The 20456-nt window shown below is 38.1% G+C and overlaps 1 protein-coding gene across 1 annotated transcript; it reads left to right on the top strand.

Moving 5' to 3' along the window:
• The first annotated feature begins 241 nt into the window (after nt 1-241).
• On the top strand, nt 242-20091 carry LOC138852477 (cathepsin L-like peptidase). The gene is made up of 6 exons (XM_070083457.1): nt 242-375; nt 3593-3745; nt 16363-16569; nt 18039-18230; nt 18585-18750; nt 19265-20091. Exons 1-6 carry the CDS (start codon nt 277-279, stop codon nt 19471-19473), a joined length of 1026 nt encoding a protein of 341 aa, XP_069939558.1. The 5' UTR covers nt 242-276; the 3' UTR covers nt 19474-20091.
• Nucleotides 20092-20456: the final 365 nt, after the last annotated feature.

Here is a 20456-nt window from a genome sequence, read left to right on the forward strand (position 1 = left end):
CAGGGACAGCAGGTGTTAAGCATTCCCACTGTTTCCACCCATGCCGGGAATTGAACCTACACACTGCAGGACGAGTTCATTGCCAGCCAAGTCACAGGACTTACTCAGATGATATGCACCCACTTGTAATGTGCAGACATACTGTAATGAAGAATTTAGAAATCTTGCATTTCTGCTATCAAATTATTGTCCTAATAAAATTATTCTCTGTGGATATTAAACAAGACAAGTTGTAAGCTGTTTTCTATTTTGTACTGACAAGTTGTTTTCCAACAGATGAGGGTCTTGGCAGCATCAGTGGTGGTAGCTGTTCTGGCTTCAGCATCTGCAGTGTCTTTCTTCTCTGTTGTCTTGGAAGAGTGGGAAGCCTTTAAGGTAAGGGTTATGTTTGTGCTAATTAATAGCATATCAAAAATTGGGAAGTGATCTCAGAATTTTTCTTAAGTTTACTTAACAGCAAGCTATAAAGGAGGGAAATGTTGATAGAATTGGTTATTAGTTCACCTTTGTAATCCTTTGGGAATTAATAATCCTGTTGGGAGCTTTTAATGAGTTGGTTTGATAGGATGGAATTGCTCAAATGATAAAGAGTTCTTTTAATATCTTTTATTTTCCCATAATATGCTGCTCTACAGCTGGCATGCAGCAGTAGTGCCTTTGTCTGACAACAAAAGGACCCAGGCTCAATCCTAGGGTGAGTGGAAACATTAGGTATGTTTCCTTTCACTTGTTGCCCTTCATATATAATAAATAGGTAGCTATATGTTAGCTGGTTGTTGCTAAAATGAACAGTGGATCTCAGTGGTATTTAAACGAGCTAAATTGCTTTATTTTATAGCATTGGTTGCTATCCCTCTCAGGTTAATCATTTAAATCTGCCATTAATAGTTTGGTGTTCTTAAATTTTAAGGGACCGACGAACGTTTTTGGAGTGATAAAAAAATTTAAATTGAAAAATTATGGAAAAAAAAAATGTTTTCTTGCCAAAAAATAGTGCATAATTCTGGCAACATGTTTATGCAATCAGCTTGTTTCAATCATATTTCTAAGTATTTTTTTTTTGTTTTTCAAAAATGTAATTCTTTTTGTTCTTGCTGTCATCAAGAGGACATGTTGGTAGTTAGTGTTTTTTTTTTTTGCAACTTCTGTGAGGACTAAAGTGAGGAGCTTGGAGTGATTGTGGCTCAGTAGCCTGAGGGCTGTCAGCAAGGATGTGGGTGTGCAACATGCTCAGATTTGGCATGCCATGACTGTAGAATTTTACATACAACATAATTATGTATAACTCAGGAATAAGTTATTGACATTATTTTCCCTCTCATGCAAAGTATTTATGGAGCATCATGACTTTTTTACACATTATCAAGGAATGATGGTTCTAGTGAATTACACAGATGGTTTGTGATATGTTTTACCGTTTTGTTTTTGTTGAATTTTTTTCTTCCAAAACAGCCCTTAACCCTTAGACTGTCGCAAGCCCCTTTTCTGAAACTGTCATTCTATGTTGAAAAATTTTTGAGAAAAAAAAATTATTTTTTCTTATGAAATGATAGAGAATCTTTTCCCGATGGTAATGACACCGAAAGTACGAAATTTGGTCGAAAACTCACAGAATTACACTCCCGCAAAGTTAGTGGTCTCAGCGACATACACACATTGGCGATTTCGCCGACTTTGAGCCCTGTTTTTGGTCAATTCCGTTGTTCCAGGTGACCAAACTCATAGCTATTTCTTTAGAACCCCATTTTTTCTATCACTTGAGCACAAGAAACCGCCCATTTACCGATTTGAAATACCCAATAAAGTGGTCAGAAATTGGGAATTTGGCCAATTTCATGCAAATTAAAAAAGATGCCAATTTCAAAATTGGATCCAGAATAAACAGTGTAGACATTCTTGGCACTAAAATAACATATCCTCTGTTCATTAGTCACGTCTCTAGGCCCCTCTTATATTACTATTGCTTTCTATTTAATTTTTTATTCATACAAAAAATACAAAATTTACTGTTATGCAGACTACTGCATTATTGTAAAAATGGTATAAATAATATCAGTGCACTAGTGAAAGAATATTAGACTCCCCAGTTGATGTGTATTGGACGTGTGGTGTGATTTGTTTACTCTTGAACATTGGTAAAAATCGAACATTTCCGCTACTTTGAGCTCAATTTCAAGGTCGTTTTCATTGTGAAACTAATCAAAATCATCTCTATTTATGCAATATGTTTTCCATTTTATAACGTGAGACTATGAAAACGAGAATATAACAATAAATACTCTACGAAAATACACCTCAAAGTTGGTGTTTTAATCCAAAAAAACGGTCAGTTTTTTTTCTCACTATGCACTGCAGGCTGCAGGATTTTTTTTATGTGGTGTACACTGACCACACAGACCCATTCTCTCACATGTGGGCCTACCAGCTTTCTCCTGCTTGATTTGAAACTGCTAGAATTATTGAGCATATATACGTCCCGTAAGACGTATATATACGACCAAAACAGTCAAAGGGTTACAAAAAAAAAAAAGACATATTTCAACATTTTGTATAATGCAATATATTGACATTTTGCTCAAACACCTGTGTAATAAGATTACCTAACTTGTTATCTTTCATCTGATGTCGACTAAAACATTGTACATCTTAACAATTAAGCCCTATAGAATAGGGTGCTATTTATTTTTTTCTATCTAACTGTAAGGAAAAAAAGTCACTAAAACAGTGTCTAGGTTTCAAATGCTGCTTAATTCGCAGTAAAAATTTCATTGAAATTGGACCCCCCTCCCCCCCCCAAAAAAAAAAAAAATTATGTTCATCGGTCCCTTAATGGCTTTGCTGTCGATTTTGGCTAAAATTCATGAGCTAGCTGTTTTCAGAGAACAAAACTGAAAAACTTAATAAATTTGAATTATTGGGCATTTTTATTGTACGTATTTGTGACTTTTTAGATTTAAACATTTAAAATCAAGCATTGAAGGCTTTTTTGTGCTAGTACAGTAGTGAGTTTGTATCTGGTGATTGAACTGTTACTACTAGGCTGTGGGTAGTTTTTCCATATACAAGTTGTAGTATTCACTGGCTTTGTGAAGAGACTGCCTAAATCAGTTTTGCAGGAGGATCAAATGTTTAACCCTTAAACTGTCCAAACGTAGATCTTCGTTCGCTCGCTTAGCGCTCCGAACGTAGATCTGTGGTTTTTTTTTTTTACATGCTTTCAAATGGGGAAAATCAAGGTTGGAGCACTACGCGCGTAAACGTAGATCTATGTTTGGACAGTTTAAGGGTTAAATTTAATTTAGGCAAGAGTTTCAGCCGTCACCAGTCCAGTTAAAATAGTGCAACTGCTGGTTGGGAAGAATTTTGACTTTTGGCCAAGTAATGATTGTACCTTATGTCTAGGCCACTGTGTTCTCCGTGCATGATAATGACTAATTTTTCTGACATGTGGAATCTTATTTCTCAAAAATGCTTTATTGATAAAAGTGTAAAAGCCAAAAAAAAAAAAAGAAAATGGTGTGTATATATTAATCATCGAAATGTTGCAATACAAATACAGTTTCCCTTTAATTGTTAACTTCTGCATTCACAGCTTGAGCATGGCAAGAAATATGAGACAGATGTGGAAGAATCTTTCCGTATGAAAATCTATACTGAAAATAAGCATGCAATTGCAGCACACAATAAGTTGTATGCTACAGGGCAGAAGTCATACAAGCTTGGCATGAACAAATATGGTGACATGGTAAGTAAACATATGAATGAAGTTTTTAAGAATCTTAATTGTATAGAGGTTGCTATTATGTTTACTCCTATTTCTCATTATGCAACCAATACTTTTACCATTCATTGTCAGTATACGTATATTCAAAATTTTTAATTTTTGGTTAGCCTACTGTATTGAGGCTGAGTTGTGCAAGATGTACTAGGGTTATTTGTGAAGGGATTCAGGGAAACTGGCTAGCTGGACTTGTGTACTGGAGGTGGAAAGTTCTGTGCTTTCATTCTGAAGGAAGGGCGGGGATATTACTGTTTGGAGTTTCAGCTGTAATCCGTTCCAGAAGCTCAGCTGAAATTCAAATTGTTTGAAAGTCAAAGCAATATTGTTAAATTAGACGCATGTGCAACTCTTGTTGCACATGTGTCTAATTTAACAACGTGTCGGTTCTTTGAACCATTCATCTACAAAGCAATATTACCCATAAGAAATAATATAAATCCAATTAATTTGTTCCAGACACCCAAAAATATTTAAAAAAAAAAAAAATTTTTTAAAGAAAAACTATAGATTTACAAAGACAAAACAGTTATAAATACATTATTATTTATTATTATCACACTGGCCGATTCCCACCAAGGCAGGGTGGCCCGAAAAAGAAAAACTTTCACCATCATTCACTCCATCACTGTCTTGCCAGAAGGGTGCTTTACACTACAGTTTTTAAACTGCAACATTAACACCCCTCCTTCAGAGTGCAGGCACTGTACTTCCCATCTCCAGGACTCAAGTCCGGCCTGCCGGTTTCCCTGAACCCCTTCATAAATGTTACTTTGCTCACACTCCAACAGCACGTCAAGTATTAAAAACCATTTGTCTCCATTCACTCCTATCAAACACGCTCACGCATGCCTGCTGGAAGTCCAAGCCTCTCGCACACAAAACCTCCTTTACCCCCTCCCTCCAACCTTTCCTAGGCCGACCCCTACCCCGCCTTCCTTCCACTACAGACTGATACACTCTTGAAGTCACTCTGTTTCGCTCCATTCTCTCTACATGTCCGAACCACCTCAACAACCCTTCCTCAGCCCTCTGGACAACAGTTTTGGTACCCCCGCACCTCCTCCTAACTTCCAAACTACGAATTCTCTGCATTATATTCACACCACACATTGCCCTCAGACATGACATCTCCACTGCCTCCAGCCTTCTCCTCGCTGCAACATTCATCACCCATGCTTCACACCCATATAAGAGCGTTGGTAAAACTATACTCTCATACATTCCCCTCTTTGCCTCCAAGGACAAAGTTCTTTGTCTCCACAGACTCCTAAGTGCACCACTCACCCTTTTCCCCTCATCAATTCTATGATTCACCTCATCTTTCATAGACCCATCAGCTGACATGTCCACTCCCAAATATCTGAATACATTCACCTCCTCCATACTCTGGAAGAGGAGAGTTATTAAATGGAGAGTTAGAGGTATTGGGAAGATGGAGGGAATATTTTGAGGAATTGTTAAATGTTGATGAAGATAGGGAAGCTGTGATTTCGTGTATAGGGCAAGAAGGAATAACATCTTGTAGGAGTGAGGAAGAGCCAGTTGTGAGTGTGGGGGAAGTTCATGAGGCAGTAGGTAAAATGAAATGGGGTAAGGCAGCCAGGATTGATGGGATAAAGATAGAAATGTTAACCCTTTGACTGTCGCAACCCCCAATCCTGAGGCGTCTCCTGGTGTCGCAAAATTTAAAAAAAAAAAAAAATAATGAAATGGTAGAGAATCTTTTCCCGATTGTAATGACACCAAAAAACCGAAATTTGATGGAAAACTGACGGAATTATGCTCTCGCGAAGTTAGCGACTTCGGCGCTGTTTAGAAATCGGCGATTTCGCCCACTTTGAGCCCTAGTTTCGGCTAATTCCATTGTTCCAGTTGCCCAAACTCATAGCTATTTCTTTAGAACTCCATTTTTTCTATCAATTGAGTACAAGAAACTGCCCATTTACCGATTTCAACTACCTAATAATGTGGTCAGATTTTGCAATTTGGCCAATTTCACGAAAAATAAAAAATATGACAATTTCAAAATAAGGTCCAGAATGAACAATGCAGACATTCCTGGCTCTAAAATAACATTTTCTTTGCTCATCAGTCATGTCTCCAGGCCCCTCTGATATTACTCTTGCTTTCTATTTTGAATTTTTATTCAAACAAAAAATAGAAGACTTACTATTATGCAGACTACTGCAATACTGTAATAATTGTATAAATAACATCAACCCATTCATGACTGCATATCAGAATGGCTAGTTGGACATTTATTGGGCAATGGCATCATTTGAACATTGGCAAAAATCAAACATTTCCCCTACTTTGAGCTCCATTTCTAGGTTCTTTTTATAGTAAAATCAATCAAAATCACCTCTATTTCTATAATATGTTTTCCATTCTATCAAGTGAGACCAAGAAAACGAGAATACAACCATAAATACTATACGAAAATAGACCACAAAGTTGGCATTTTAATTAAAAAAAAAAACGGTCGGAGTTTTTTTTCTCATGCACTGCGTGCTCCAGGATTTTTTTTATATGGTGCACACTGACCACACAGACCCATTCTCTCACATGTGGGCCTACCAGCTTTCTCCTGCTTGATTTGAAGCCGCTAGAATTTATGAGCATATATACGTCAAACACGGTACCTCGTAAGACGTATATATACGGCCGCGGCAGTCAAAGGGTTAAAAGCAGGTGGGGATATAGTTTTGGAGTGGTTGGTGCAATTATTTAATAAATGTATGGAAGAGGGTAAGGTACCTAGGGATTGGCAGAGAGCATGCATAGTTCCTTTGTATAAAGGCAAAGGGGACAAAAGAGAGTGCAAAAATTATAGGGGGATAAGTCTGTTGAGTATACCTGGTAAAGTGTATGGTAGAGTTATTATTGAAAGAATTAAGAGTAAGACAGAGAATAGGATAGCAGATGAACAAGGAAGCTTTAGGAAAGGTAGGGGGTGTGTGGACCAGGTGTTTACAGTGAAACATATAAGTGAACAGTATTTAGATAAGGCTAAAGAGGTCTTTGTGGCATTTATGGATTTGGAAAAGGCATATGACAGGGTGGATAAGGGGGCAATGTGGCAGATGTTGCAGGTGTATGGTGTAGGAGGTAGGTTACTGAAAGCAGTGAAGAGTTTTTACGAGGATAGTGAGGCTCAAGTTAGAGTATGTAGGAAAGAGGGAAATTATTTCCCAGTAAAAGTAGGCCTTAGACAAGGATGTGTGATGTCACCATGGTTGTTTAATATATTTATAGATGGGGTTGTAAGAGAAGTAAATGTGAGGGTCTTGGCAAAAGGCATGGAGTTAAAAGATAAAGAATCACACACAAAGTGGGAGTTGTCACAGTTGCTCTTTGCTGATGACACTGTGCTCTTGGGAGATTCTGAAGAGAAGTTGCAGAGATTGGTGGATGAATTTGGTAGGGTGTGCAAAAGAAGAAAATTAAAAGTGAATACAGGAAAGAGTAAGGTTATGAGGATAACAAAAAGATTAGGTGATGAAAGATTGGATATCAGATTGGTGGGAGAGAGTATGGAGGAGGTGAATGTACAAATACATATAGTACTTAAATGACTAATGAAATAGATAAATAAACATTTAAAATTACATTTACATACCTTTATTGAAGACTCTTGTTGGAAGGGGAATCCTCCACCACAAGGAGTTTAGATATCAAAACCCTATCTGGGGTTACTTCTTGAAGTTGTTGAACCAGCCTCTGCTGGCCTTAACCCTTTCAGGGTCCAGAGGCCAAATTTCAAAGGGTGCTGCACCAGTGTCCAAGAATTTTAAAAAAAAAAAATTTTGTTATTTTTTTCTTATGAAATGGTAGAGAATCTTTTTCTGAAGGTAATAAAACAAAAAGTACAAAATTTGATGGAAAATTGGCGAAATTATGCTCTCGCAAATTTTGATGTGTCAGCGATATTTACGAATCGGCTATTTTGCCGACTTTGACTCCGATTTTAGATCAATTACATTATTCCAGTCGGCCAAATTCTAATTGGTAATTTGGCCAATTTAACACAAAGTTCAAAATATTCCAGTTTCAAAATAGGGTCCAGAATAAACAATGCAGGCATTCCTGGCACTAAACTAACATTTCCTCTGCTCATTAGTTATGTTTTCAGGCTTTACAAATGAATTCCATTTTGATTTTTTATTCACATAATGAATTTTTATTCAAACCAAAAAATAAAACATTTACTGTTATGCAATATTGTAATAATTGTATAAATATCATCATCACATTTGTGAATGTATATTAGACCCACCAGCTGGCGTGTATTAGACGTGTGAGGTCGTTTGTTTACTCTTGAACATCGACAAAAAATTAACATTTCTGCTACTTTGAGCTCAGTTTCAAGTCATTTCCAGTACTCAAACCAATCAAAATCATCTTATTTTTGTAATATATCTTCCATTCTATCAAATGAGACCAAGAAATCTCAAATACAATTATAAAAAACATACGAAGAAACACTGCAAAGTCACAGTTTTAATCAAAAATCACGGTCTCAGTTTTTTCCTCTCATTATACACTGTGTGCTGCAGGATTTGTTTTATGTGGCGCACACATACCACATAGATGTATTCTCTCATATCTAGGCCCAAATTTACCACTCACAGCTTATCAGAGTGAGCTGAGCTCATGGTGTAGATCTACGGTTTGGACCCTGAACGTAAAGCCATAGATCTAAGGGACGGACCCTGAAAGGGTTAAATTCACTAACAGCAGCACTCGTTCCAGGCATTTTCTTTACAAGAAAGCATAGCATATAAACATGCATAAATATAGCATATAAACGATAGCATATAAACATTGCATGTTTATGTGCTATTGAGGGGTAGGGTTGGATGGAGGGTAAGCATTACGTTTTTTCTGGTCCAGCTCCAAAGAAAATGTGTATGAATCTGCCTTGTCCCAGTAACTGCCCTTAATATTACATGAGGCTTTTGTTTACAATTCTCAGCATGAATTATTCATTACTTCTCCCTTTGTTTTATTGTGTTTCTCACTTTCTTTACCAAAGGGCTGGCACTAGGAAGTGTCTTTGGGCCCATGGTTAATATGTAGCAGTCACACTCAATCAACAAGCACAAAAAACAATGGACTTATGTGAAATGTTTGGATGAATGCGCAGGGTAATGTTCACTCGAGGAGAAACAAAGCCAGACTGACTCACAACACATGTACTGTTTGAAACTCAAGACAGAATTTAGGCGAAAAAAAGTGACCGAAACTCAAAATGGCCGAAACTTGGGGCAGTCGAAACTTGAGGTTCCACTGGATTGGCTTTCCTTTGGCAAGACAGTAATGCGAGTGAATGATGATGAAAGTGTTTCTTCTTTTTCAAGTCACCCTGCCTCAGTGAGAGATGGCTAGTGTGTTGAAAATATATGATTAGAAGAACAGGATGTATTAGGGTTACATGCAAATAGAATAGTAGGCAAATTTGCATTTAGGAGAACACAGAATCTAAAATTTTGTGGAATAATGGAGCTGCTGCAGCTCAACTTAGAGCAGAATAATCACAGCATGCATGGTAGTGAGACTAATACTGTGTTAGTTTTATGGTAGTGAGACCATACAAATTTATGTATGAATACGTCTATAGGTTCGGCAAAATCGATGTTGTTTAATACCTTTACTTTCTATTTTTTCTCCTTTAATTCTAATATCCTAACCTAGGCATTTTGTGTTGTCCTTTTTATTTCTTGGTTGCATTTCCTAGCCTAGCTCACAAAATATACACTTGTACAATTTTTTTCTTTTTTTTTTTTATACAATGTTTCCTACTATTGACCTTATACACTTCCTGTTGACAATCTGCGTTTATCTGGAGCACAACTGACAGGTTCACACTTTCCGGCTGTACTACTTTTAGTCTGGAGTTCTGATCATTTTTAAACCACCACTAACTATTTCTCTTCTGATCATTTTTAAACCACCACTAACTATTTCTCTTCTGATCGTTTTTAAACCACCACTAACTATTTCTCTTCCGTCTTTATTTATAAGATTACTGCTAAAAATTTTGTTTTTCCCTTGTCAGAAGCAGTATCTCTTGTAGCTGTTTCTAGTTCCATCTTTTACCTGAGGGTACAGCAGTACTAGACTTCTAGAAAGCATTTGTTTATTGCTTTTTCAGATTTCCCAGAGATGTCATTTGGTGGGTTACATTTCCCTTGTTTTTCAAGTATAGAAAGTTGAAATGACAAATGCCTTACATTTTCCTTTTGCAAATAAATATGACTCAGTTTTTAGCAAGCCGCTAACCAGACTGAGAGTCGAAGATCAAAATGAATTTTTTATGAGAGAGCCACAAAATTTGATTAACACAAGCCTATCCGATGTTATCCTGACGCCAAATGACTTCGAACAGGCGATAAATGACATGCCCATGCACTCTGCCCCAGGGCCAGACTCATGGAACTCTGTGTTCATCATGAACTGCAAGAAGCCCCTATCACGAGCCTTTTCCATCCTATGGAGAGGGAGCATGGACACGGGGGGTTGTCCCTCAGTTACTAAAAACAACAGACATAGCCCCACTCCACAAAGGGGGCAGTAAAGCAACAGCAAAGAACTACAGACCAATAGCACTAACATCCCATATCATAAAAATCTTTGAAAGGGTCCTAAGAAGCAAGATCACCACCCATCTAGAAACCCATCAGTTACACAACCCAGGGCAACATGGGTTTAGAACAGGTCGCTCCTGTCTGTCTCAACTATTGGATCACTACGACAAGGTCCTAAATGCACTAGAAGACAAAAAGAATGCAGATGTAATATATACAGACTTTGCAAAAGCCTTCGACAAGTGTGACCATGGCTTAATAGCGCACAAAATGCGTGCTAAAGGAATAACAGGAAAAGTCGGTCGATGGATCTATAATTTCCTCACTAACAGAACACAGAGAGTAGTCGTCAACAGAGTAAAGTCCGAGGCAGCTACGGTGAAAAGCTCTGTTCCACAAGGCACAGTACTAGCTCCCATCTTGTTCCTCATCCTCATATCCGACATAGACAAGGATGTCAGCCACAGCACCATGTCTTCCTTTGCAGATGACACCCGAATCTGCATGACAGTGTCTTCCATTGCAGACACTGCAAGGCTCCAGGCGGACATCAACCAAATCTTTCAGTGGGCTGCGGAAAACAATATGAAGTTCAACGATGAGAAATTTCAATTACTCAGATATGGTAAACATGAGGAAATTAAATCTTCATCAGAGTACAAAACAAATTCTGGCCACAAAATAGAGCGAAACACCAACGGGAGTGATTATGTCGGAGGATCTCACCTTCAAGGACCATAACATTGTATCAATCGCATCTGCTAGAAAAATGACAGGATGGATAATGAGAACCTTCAAAACTAGGGAGGCCAAGCCCATGATGAAAACTGCTGGAATATTTGCACACTAACAATGTAAAATAGAAAAGTGTTATGTGGGGTTTCTAAAATGAGGGATTATATTATGTTCCTTATCTCCAAAATAATTAGTCATACACGTTAAGGCTAAATAAAACACTAGATAAATTCTAGGTGGTGCCACTTGTAATTTAGTGGACTCACAAAACAGTTATGTTCATGAAAACTGCTTTTAATGTAAAATGAGTGTTATGTGGGGAAAATGGGGTTATGTTCCTTATCTCCAAAATAATTAGTCATACCAGGCTAAATAAAACACTAGATAAATTCTAGGTGGTGCCACTTGTAAGTTTTGACATGCAAGGAGAGGCTTGGTTTAGCACAACTGATGTCAATGCAGTGTGGTCAGTAGATGATAGCTGTGAGTGATACATTTTAATCTAGATAGGAGAGAATTGGAGGGAGGAGAGTACTGAGGAAGTAATTGTGTTCAAATATTTGTGTGAACTTGTTGGCAGACAGATCTGTGAAAGACAAGGTGAACCATAGAATTGACAAGGGAAAGAAGCAGGGCTGTGGAGTCGGAGTAGGAAACAATTTTCGGGTTACTGGGGTTGGTAATGTGTAATTAAAGAAGTTGGAGTTGAATGTTTTATGTGCCAACTCCACAGCCCTGGAAAAAAGATGGGTGGTGCATTAATTTTATTTGTAAACAAAGAACATTTTCCATAGAGGCAGAAAGGGAAATACAGTGGACCCCCGCATAGCGACTTTAATCCGTGCAAGAGGGCTGATTGTTATGCGAAATGTTCGGTATGCGAATGAATTTTCCCCATAAGAAATAATGGAAATCAAATTAATCCGTGCAAGACACCCAAAAGTATGAAAAAAAAAATTTTACCACATGAAATATACATTTTCCTACACACAAAGAGAAGGATACATGCACAATAGTAGAGTAGTACATGCACAATATATATTGTGCATGTATTACTCTACTAAATGAAGAATAAATGACACTTACCTTTATTGAAGATGCAGCAATGACTGATGAGACACTGTGTCCTGGGAGTGCCTTTTCCTCCTGAGTACTGTAGGTCCTGTTTGGCATTTTCTTCTAGAACAGGCCTTATCACACTGTGTATGCCACTACGATTCTTAAATCTCTCAAACCAACCTTTGCTGGCTTTAAATTCACCAATATGAGCACTAGTTCCAGGCATTTTTCCCTGTTCACCTGGGTGTTAGTCGACTGGTGTGGGTTGCATCCTGGGAGACAAGATTAAGGACCCCAATGGAAATAAGTTAGACAGTCTTCGATGACACTGACTTTTTTGGGTTATCCTGGGTGGCAAATCCTCTGGGGTTAATTGTTTCTTGGTATTCTCAATAAGCCACACCAACAATGGTGCTACAGCAGCAGCAGCAGCAGCAGCAGCTGACAGTGATACAGCAGCAGCAGACGATGCTACAGCAGCAACAGACGATGCTACAGCAGCAACAGACGATGCTACAGCAGCAGCAGACGATGCTACAGCAGCAGCAGACGGTGCTACAGCAGCAGCAGCAGCTGACGGTGGTACAACAGCAGCAGCAGCTGACAGTGCAGCAGCAGCTGATGGTGGTACAACAGCAGCAGCAGCTGTACCACCAATAGTAGCGATGGTTGATTGGGGTTTATTATACAACCTGGCCAGCTCAGAGACACGCACTCCACTTTCATACTTATCAATGATCTTTTTCTTCATCTCTATAGTAATTCTCACCCTTATTGCTGTAGGGTTGGCACTAGAAGCTTTCTTGGGGCCCATGGTCACTTATTTTCCAGAAAAAATCACCAAAAACACTGTAATAATACGAAATGTTCCGATTGTATGCTTGGATGTTACCGCGGAGGCTGGCTGGTAAACAATGCCACCGGCGGAACATGTGAGCGTGGCTCAGGCCGCACATTGGACGCGTCTCGGACGAAGAGCGGTGAGCGGGTTTTTGGGCGGTATGCGAGGCAAAATTTTTGCGAAAAAAGCGAGCGGTATGCGGATTGTACGGTATGCGATGCGTGCGGTATGCGGGGGTCCACTGTATATGAGAGTATAGTGGTACCTACACTCTTAATATGGGTTTGAAGCATGGGTTTAAACATTGCAGTGAGGATGTGGTTTAAGGCAGTGGAAATGTCGTGCCTGAGGGTAATATGTGGTGTGAATATTATGCAGAAAATTCGTAGTTTGGATATTAAGTGCTGGGTTACTAAAAGTATTATCCAGTGGGGACGAGGAAGGGCTTTTGAGGTGGTTTGGATGTTAGGATCAAGCCAGATAGGATGACTTGGAGGGTGTATAAATCTGTTGTGGAGAGGTAGAGATCATCCTTGGAAAGTTGGAGGGAGGAGGTAAAGGAGGGAGTGAGAGCAGCATGGTAACATATGAGGGATTCAGGGACAGGTGACCTTATGCAGCACATGGAAAAGAAAATAAATTGAGAAATATGGAAAATAAGTTTTGTTTACAGAAAAATAGTTTAAGAATATGGCGACATTTTGGTGAAAATCCCATTGTAATTCGATGTTTCTACAGCAAATTATAAACATTGAGAAGTTGGGCTTGATATACCTTAAGCTGTCACTGGCCCTAATAAACCCAATAAACAAACAAATAAACCTCATATCTGGCTCTTCAACTAGCTTCCTTGTTTACTGCCACTTTGAAGCCTGGCTGCAGAAGTAGAATGTCTCTCAAGTTTTGGTGAATGGAGGATAATCTCGACCACTGTACTGAATGGCCTTCGTGGGTTTAGCACTTCACAGATAATTATCACTTTTGGGTTTTGTTCCTCTCATTGATGGTTGAACCATGGTTCTTTTTCCACTACCTTCACATCCCTGGGGTTGACACAAATCTTGTTGGTTGCACAGTATACAGTGGAACCTCTACTTGCGAGTGCATCCACCTGTGAGTTTTTCCAAATGTGAGCAGTTGATGGGTCAGTTTGATCAACTGGATTAATACAAGCAGTTGATGTGTCAATTGGATCAATGTAATTGGCCTAAAATAGAACTCGGTGAGCAAAATCACCAATGCGTAAATATCGCTAACATTGCAAAACTCGCCGAAGCATAATTTCGTCTGTTTTCCATCAGCTTTTGTACTTTTTGTTTTATTACCTGCAGAAAAAAAGATTCTCTACCATTTCATAAGAAAAAACAAAGAATTTTTTTTTAAATTCCTGGATAGTGTGAAGATTTTCAGGTTGGGGCTCTGGACGATGAAAGGGTTAATGATCTAAACTAACAACAATATCTTTATATCTACAAGTACGTGTACAAGGTATACAGGCCATAGCTGACATCAATGACATACTACTACATGTATATAGAAAGCCGCTTGTTATGCTGAGCATTTCGGGAAAATTAGGTCAATTTTGTCCCAGAATGCGACCCACACCAGTCCACTAACACCCAGGTACCCATTTTACTGATGGGTGAACAAGGACAACCAGTGTAAGGAAACACCAGGTGTTTCCACCCTCGCCAGGAGTCGAACCCGGACCCTCAACATGTGAAACAAGAGCTTTGCCTACCAAGCCACAGCCAAAATCAGAGCACAATAAAAAATTGCGAATGTCTGTATATGAGAATTGTTCCCTACCTGACTTGGAAAAAAAAAAAAACTGGTCATTGCTGCTCCCTTGCTCATGGTCCTACTCTTTACTTCCTTGTGAGTTTGCTGTTCTGAATATGACACGTTGAAAAATCTAAAACTAGATGGGTCTGTGCAGTGCATGATGGGGTAACACTGCCCAACTAGCATAAATATAGACTGGCAAAAAGGGTGACTTAATCATTCCAGATTTATTACAATTTTGTGATAGTGTGGAATTTAGCCAAAAAGCACAATATGTAGATTCAACCTAGAGTAACCCAATATAGCCCAGCAGTGTGACTTGTTTCTTTATTTTGATGAGTTTTTACACTTCAAGACAATTGTAATATTAGATTTTCTTGTAAATTTAAATTATATGTATTACAGTGGTCTTGAAGGCAGTGTTATGGACACAGAAATTACAATGCTTATGTAACTCAGGATACACAAATAACCCGCACATAGAAGAGAGGAGCTTACGACGACGTTTCAGTCCGACTTGGGCCATTTACAAAGTCACACTAACCAGAATTGGAGCAGGACGGGTATATATAGGCAGGAAGAGGTAGTGGTGGGGTAGTAGTAGTAGAAGCAGTAGTGGTAGTAGTAGTAGTGGTAGTAGTATTAGTAGTAGAAGCAGTAGTAGTAGTAGTAGTAGTAGTGGTGGTGGTGGTAGTGGTAGTAGTGGGGAATTAAGGAGGAGGAGCCAGTCAAATACAAAGAAAGGGAAGCACTGCAAGGGAGCTAGGTGCCCACAGAGGGAGAGCAAGTGCACAGAGGTGGGGGGAAGGGGAAGTGATGAAATAAATAATGAAGGAACAGAAACACGAGACAGAAGAAAGAAAGACAACCCAGAGGAGAAAAAAGAAGGAAAGAGGAAAGGGGAAGAGGGAGAAGAAGGAAAACGAAAAAATGAGGAATCAGGTTAAGTCATGGGTGTTCTGAAGTTTGGAGCATTTTACAATGTAGTGGGAGAGGAAGGCATCTACAGAGACGAAGCCAGGACTAAGATTCATACAAGGAAAGTTGTGTATTAAAGAGGCTTCAACTAGACGGCGACTGTTAGAGTTGGAAGTAGGGAAGACAGTTTTAGCAGAAGACCAGTCAATAGGATGGCTGTGATCTCTGACGTGACAGAACAGAGCATTGTTAGTATCGGCAAGCTTAACACTATTTTTGTGCTCCCTAAGTCTGTCAGAAAGAGATCAGTCAGTTTCTCCAAAGTATTGAAGAGGACAGGAGGTGCAAGAAATAGAGTAGATACCAGGAACATCTGTAGAGGGAGGAGAGGTATGAACGAGATTAACTTGTATGAATGAAATTAACTTGCACATGTGCAAGTTAATTGTTCTAACATATTGTATTATTACTACTACCACCACTAGTATTTCACCTCACTCTGAGCCTATATATACCCTCTGTGTCCACGTACTGTTTGTAACGGCTTGACAAAGTTCCTGGAGAGCGAAACGTTGCAACAATAAAATGTCACATTAGTTGCACTTGTGTCCTTTTACTTTACTTTGTAATTTATGCAGTGTAATATTTTCTTTCAGCTTCATCATGAATTTGTGTCGACAATGAATGGTTTCCAGTGGAACCACATTGGTAACTACAAGTCCGGCCGCCTCTACACTGGTGCAACATTCATTGAGCCGGATGATGATGTTATCATGCCAGAGACTGTTGACTGGAGGGATAAAGGAGCTGTGACGCCAGTCAAGGACCAGGGTCGTTGTGGCTCCTGTTGGTCATTCTCAGCTGTGAGTATTATTGTACTTGTTTACATTTCATTATTAATTGTAAGCATAATATTAAATATACAAAGTGTTAGTATGAAAATTAATGGCTACTAAGTATGATGATGCACTTTGCTGTACCTTAAGTTGGTAAACTGGCATTTGTTACTTGCCTTCCTATATTAATCATTTGCATATTTCTAGTTGCTTAACATATTTATAGATGGGGTTGTAAAAGAGGAAAATGCTAGGGTGTTGGGGAGAGGGGTAGATTTAAATTATGGGGAATCAAATGCAAAGTGGGGGTAGACAGTTACTTATTGCTGATGATACTGTGCTTTTGGGAGATCTAAAGAAAAGTTGCAAAAGTTAGTGGACAAGTTTGGAAGGATGCGTAAAGGAAGAAATTTGACATTGAGCATAGATAAGAGTAAGGTGATGAGGGTATCAAACCAGAGAAAATGTGTACACAATAGTATTACTGTGGGTAACCATAGAAAATTATTCCTTTCATATGCCTTTACTCAGAGCATCACTCTGGGTTGCTTTAAATTTAAAGTTGTATATGGTGGAACCTCGGCATATGACCAGCTCCCTACTCGAACAAAGCTCAGCACTCGACCAAACAAATACTACCTGCCAAAACTTCTATGTAAACTATTTCGTGTTTCTTTTCATTTTTTTTAGTGTTTTTTTTGTATTTGTACAAATAAGTCACCATGGGGCCTATGACAATTAGTGATAACAGCCAACCAAACAGAAAATTGGTTGGGAAGAACTTGTTTGATACTCGAACGGAGCGGCACTTGAGCATCCTTTTGGAATGAATTTAGGTCACATACCAAGGTTCCACTGTATTTCATGTAGGTGTGGTAGTTGATGTTGGTGCTACCACACCTGACTTTTACAATAAATACTCACCTCTCAACCTACATTAAGGCTTCATATATTTGAAGGTAAGTAATGAGTGTACTATATGTGTATTTTACTTTTTATTGTTTTTTAATGCCTAGTTGTGTTGCTAACTTAATATTAGTGTATACTTATCTGGCATTTATATGCATTTATAACTGGAAAAAAGGGCATTCCACTTTACAGCAATTTCGGCTTTACGGCGTTAACCTGGAACTTAACAGCTATATAGATAAAATTATTGCTTTTTCCAAATTGTAATTTTGATCTATGTATTTTTCCATCGTTGGAGCATTATTGTCATTAATACCTGCATTATCACTACAATATTCACGTGTTTTAAAAAGGCATCATTTCCGGTCTTAACAGGATTGCAAAGTGAGGTAGTGTATACATCTTGTTAGTCTGTTCCTCAGTATTTTTATCAGTAATTATTTAAGAATTGCTCAGTTTTAATTCTTATAAATTATTGTGGGACCTCTTATAATTTAAATGCTGTAATTATGGCAAACCCCTTTATGTATAGATACTTTATTATCTCCATTGTTAGAAAATTGTAGTAATGTTTATTTGTCATACAGACTGGATCACTGGAAGGTCAACACTTCCGCCAGACTGGTAAACTGGTGAGCCTCTCTGAGCAGAACCTGATTGACTGTTCTACCAAGTATGGCAATAATGGCTGCAATGGTGGACTTATGGACTATGCCTTCCAGTACATTAAGGAAAATGGTGGAATTGACACCGAAGGAGCATACCCATATGAAGCTGAGGTAAGCAGCAGATATCTCCGTACAAAATATTTGTGATATAATGGTTGTCAGTAGTGAAAGATTTAGCTAATATAATGCAATCAGATTTACGGAGACTTGTTACACTGGGATGATAAAGTTAAAGTGGTAGCTGTTTTCTGAAATTTATACCATGGTGAAGGTATTCATAAAGTTGACTAAATTTTTTCACTACTCGCACTTAATATATTTACTATCTGAAATTTATTCATTTGTATTACAAAGATTTCAAAATAACCTGAGTTTAGTACTACCCCATGGATATTTATTATAATTTATATTATTATTATTATTATTATTATTATCAGTGTAGTGAGAGTATTGTTACTTCACCAGGATGACAAATGTCGGTATAACCCACGCAAGTCTGGTGCTGAAGACACTGGCTTTGTTGATATTCGTGAGGGAAGTGAAGGGGCTTTGAAGAAAGCTGTTGCTACTGTTGGACCTGTTTCTGTTGCCATTGATGCTTCACATAGTTCATTCCAGTTTTACAGTCATGGTAAGTTTTCATGTTTTTGCACCCTGTACTAACTTTGATTTTTACTTTATATGCTTAAGCTAGTGTCTCAACATTCAACTGATGTAAATAACCATAGACCAATATCTAAGTTGTCATTGTCATCTAAAATCTTCAAAAACTAATTTGTTAGTTAATGTACTCTTCGAAGAAATTTGGAAATTAGCTAGAAAATTTTCATAAAAATTCAGTTTTCGAACTTCAGTATAATGACTGCACTTGTAAGATTTTATTAGGTTATAGTTTGGGACCATAATTGAACTGTGACTTTTTTTTATTTGAATTGTTATTCAGTTCTTGGTATTCTCACTTACCTAAACGTATCATAAGTGTCATGATTTTTTTTTAAGGCAATCTTCACGGAACTTCAACAATATAATACACATGCCCTTCTGAGCTTTCAGTAAGAAATCAAATGATTTTAAGTCGTTTTTAAATTTTGATAAAATTTAAATAAAGGATTTTGATTACTGACTAGGTTTAATTTACTTTTCAGGTGTTTATGATGAACCAGAATGTAACTCAGAGCAGCTGGACCACGGTGTCCTGGCTGTGGGTTACGGCACTACCGAGGACGGCACTGACTACTGGCTGGTCAAGAATTCTTGGGGCACCACTTGGGGTGATGAAGGCTACATCAAGATGAGTCGAAACAAGCATAACCAGTGTGGCATTGCTACTGCTGCCTCTTACCCTCTTGTATAGGGAAACAAATGTTAAAGCCTTCACTCGCACTCCATATATATTTGAAGTTGTTCACAAAATTTGTATAGGTTTCTGAAGGCATGATCATTTTAAAAAGAAACTTGTGTGCATGTTTCATAGTTGGCGATGTTTAACTCTGTGAGGAATAGAGTAGCAATTAATAACCTAATTTGAAATTTTTTTCATTTGCTGCAGTGAGAGCACACTGCTAAAAACTTAAATTTTTTTAAAGGCGTCATACTTAAATAGCTTAATTTTTTCTGCATATCTGGAGTACCATGTTTTAATTTGACATACAGAATTGGAGCATTGTAATTTATTGTTTTGCTCGTCTGTAGCCGAAGTTTTACATAAATTTGGTTAGTTACTAGATAATTAACTTGTGAATGTTATACAAATTGTTTGTTAGTATATCAAATATAAGGTCATGCATAGCTGGTTAATATTTCCTTTTTGACTTTGACTGAACATATTTTTTTATCCAGGATTATTACCATCATTTCATGGCTTTGAATGAGAGGTGTAAATGGTTCATTTGTGAGCTTGTCTGTGACTATTAGCAAGCAGTATGTGCAAGTTGTTTTCTTAATTTTTCTTAATAAACTTGTACTGTTAGAATGTTTCTATTACCTTGTTTTACTGTAAATAATGTTAACTTGTGGTATTCCTGTCAGTGCCCTTCAGCTGGTGGGAACTTCCAGCCTCAGTATATAGCAGGACAGTGCTTACAAGGGTGGGAATTATTCCTAAAACTTCAACAGTGCCACTTAAGGGCAGGAATTGTTCCCAATACTTCAGCAATGCAGATATTACTGGCACTTTGACCTTCTGCACTAAAAGTTTGAAAACAATCAGAAGAGGCATTCTCTAGTTATTACTCAGAGCCCAACGATTCTCGTATTTTTAACTGTTAGAATATTAACAAATTTGCACTTACCTGGAGTTTACTTGGAGAGGGTTTCGGGGTCAACGCCCCTGCGGCC

Source organism: Cherax quadricarinatus, chromosome 9, assembly GCF_038502225.1.
Source record: "Cherax quadricarinatus isolate ZL_2023a chromosome 9, ASM3850222v1, whole genome shotgun sequence".
Lineage (NCBI taxonomy): Eukaryota > Metazoa > Arthropoda > Malacostraca > Decapoda > Parastacidae > Cherax > Cherax quadricarinatus.

What these genes read in the sequence shown, in the direction of transcription:
- LOC138852477 (XM_070083457.1), top strand. Translation starts at nt 277, where the DNA reads ATGAGGGTCTTGGCAGCATCAGTGGTGGTAGCTGTTCTGGCTTCAGCA. An exon ending in AAGAGTGGGAAGCCTTTAAG is followed by an intron (nt 376 to 3,592) that starts GTAAGGGTTATG and finishes CTGCATTCACAG; the next exon opens with CTTGAGCATGGCAAGAAATA. An exon ending in CATACCCATATGAAGCTGAG is followed by an intron (nt 18,231 to 18,584) that starts GTAAGCAGCAGA and finishes TTACTTCACCAG; the next exon opens with GATGACAAATGTCGGTATAA.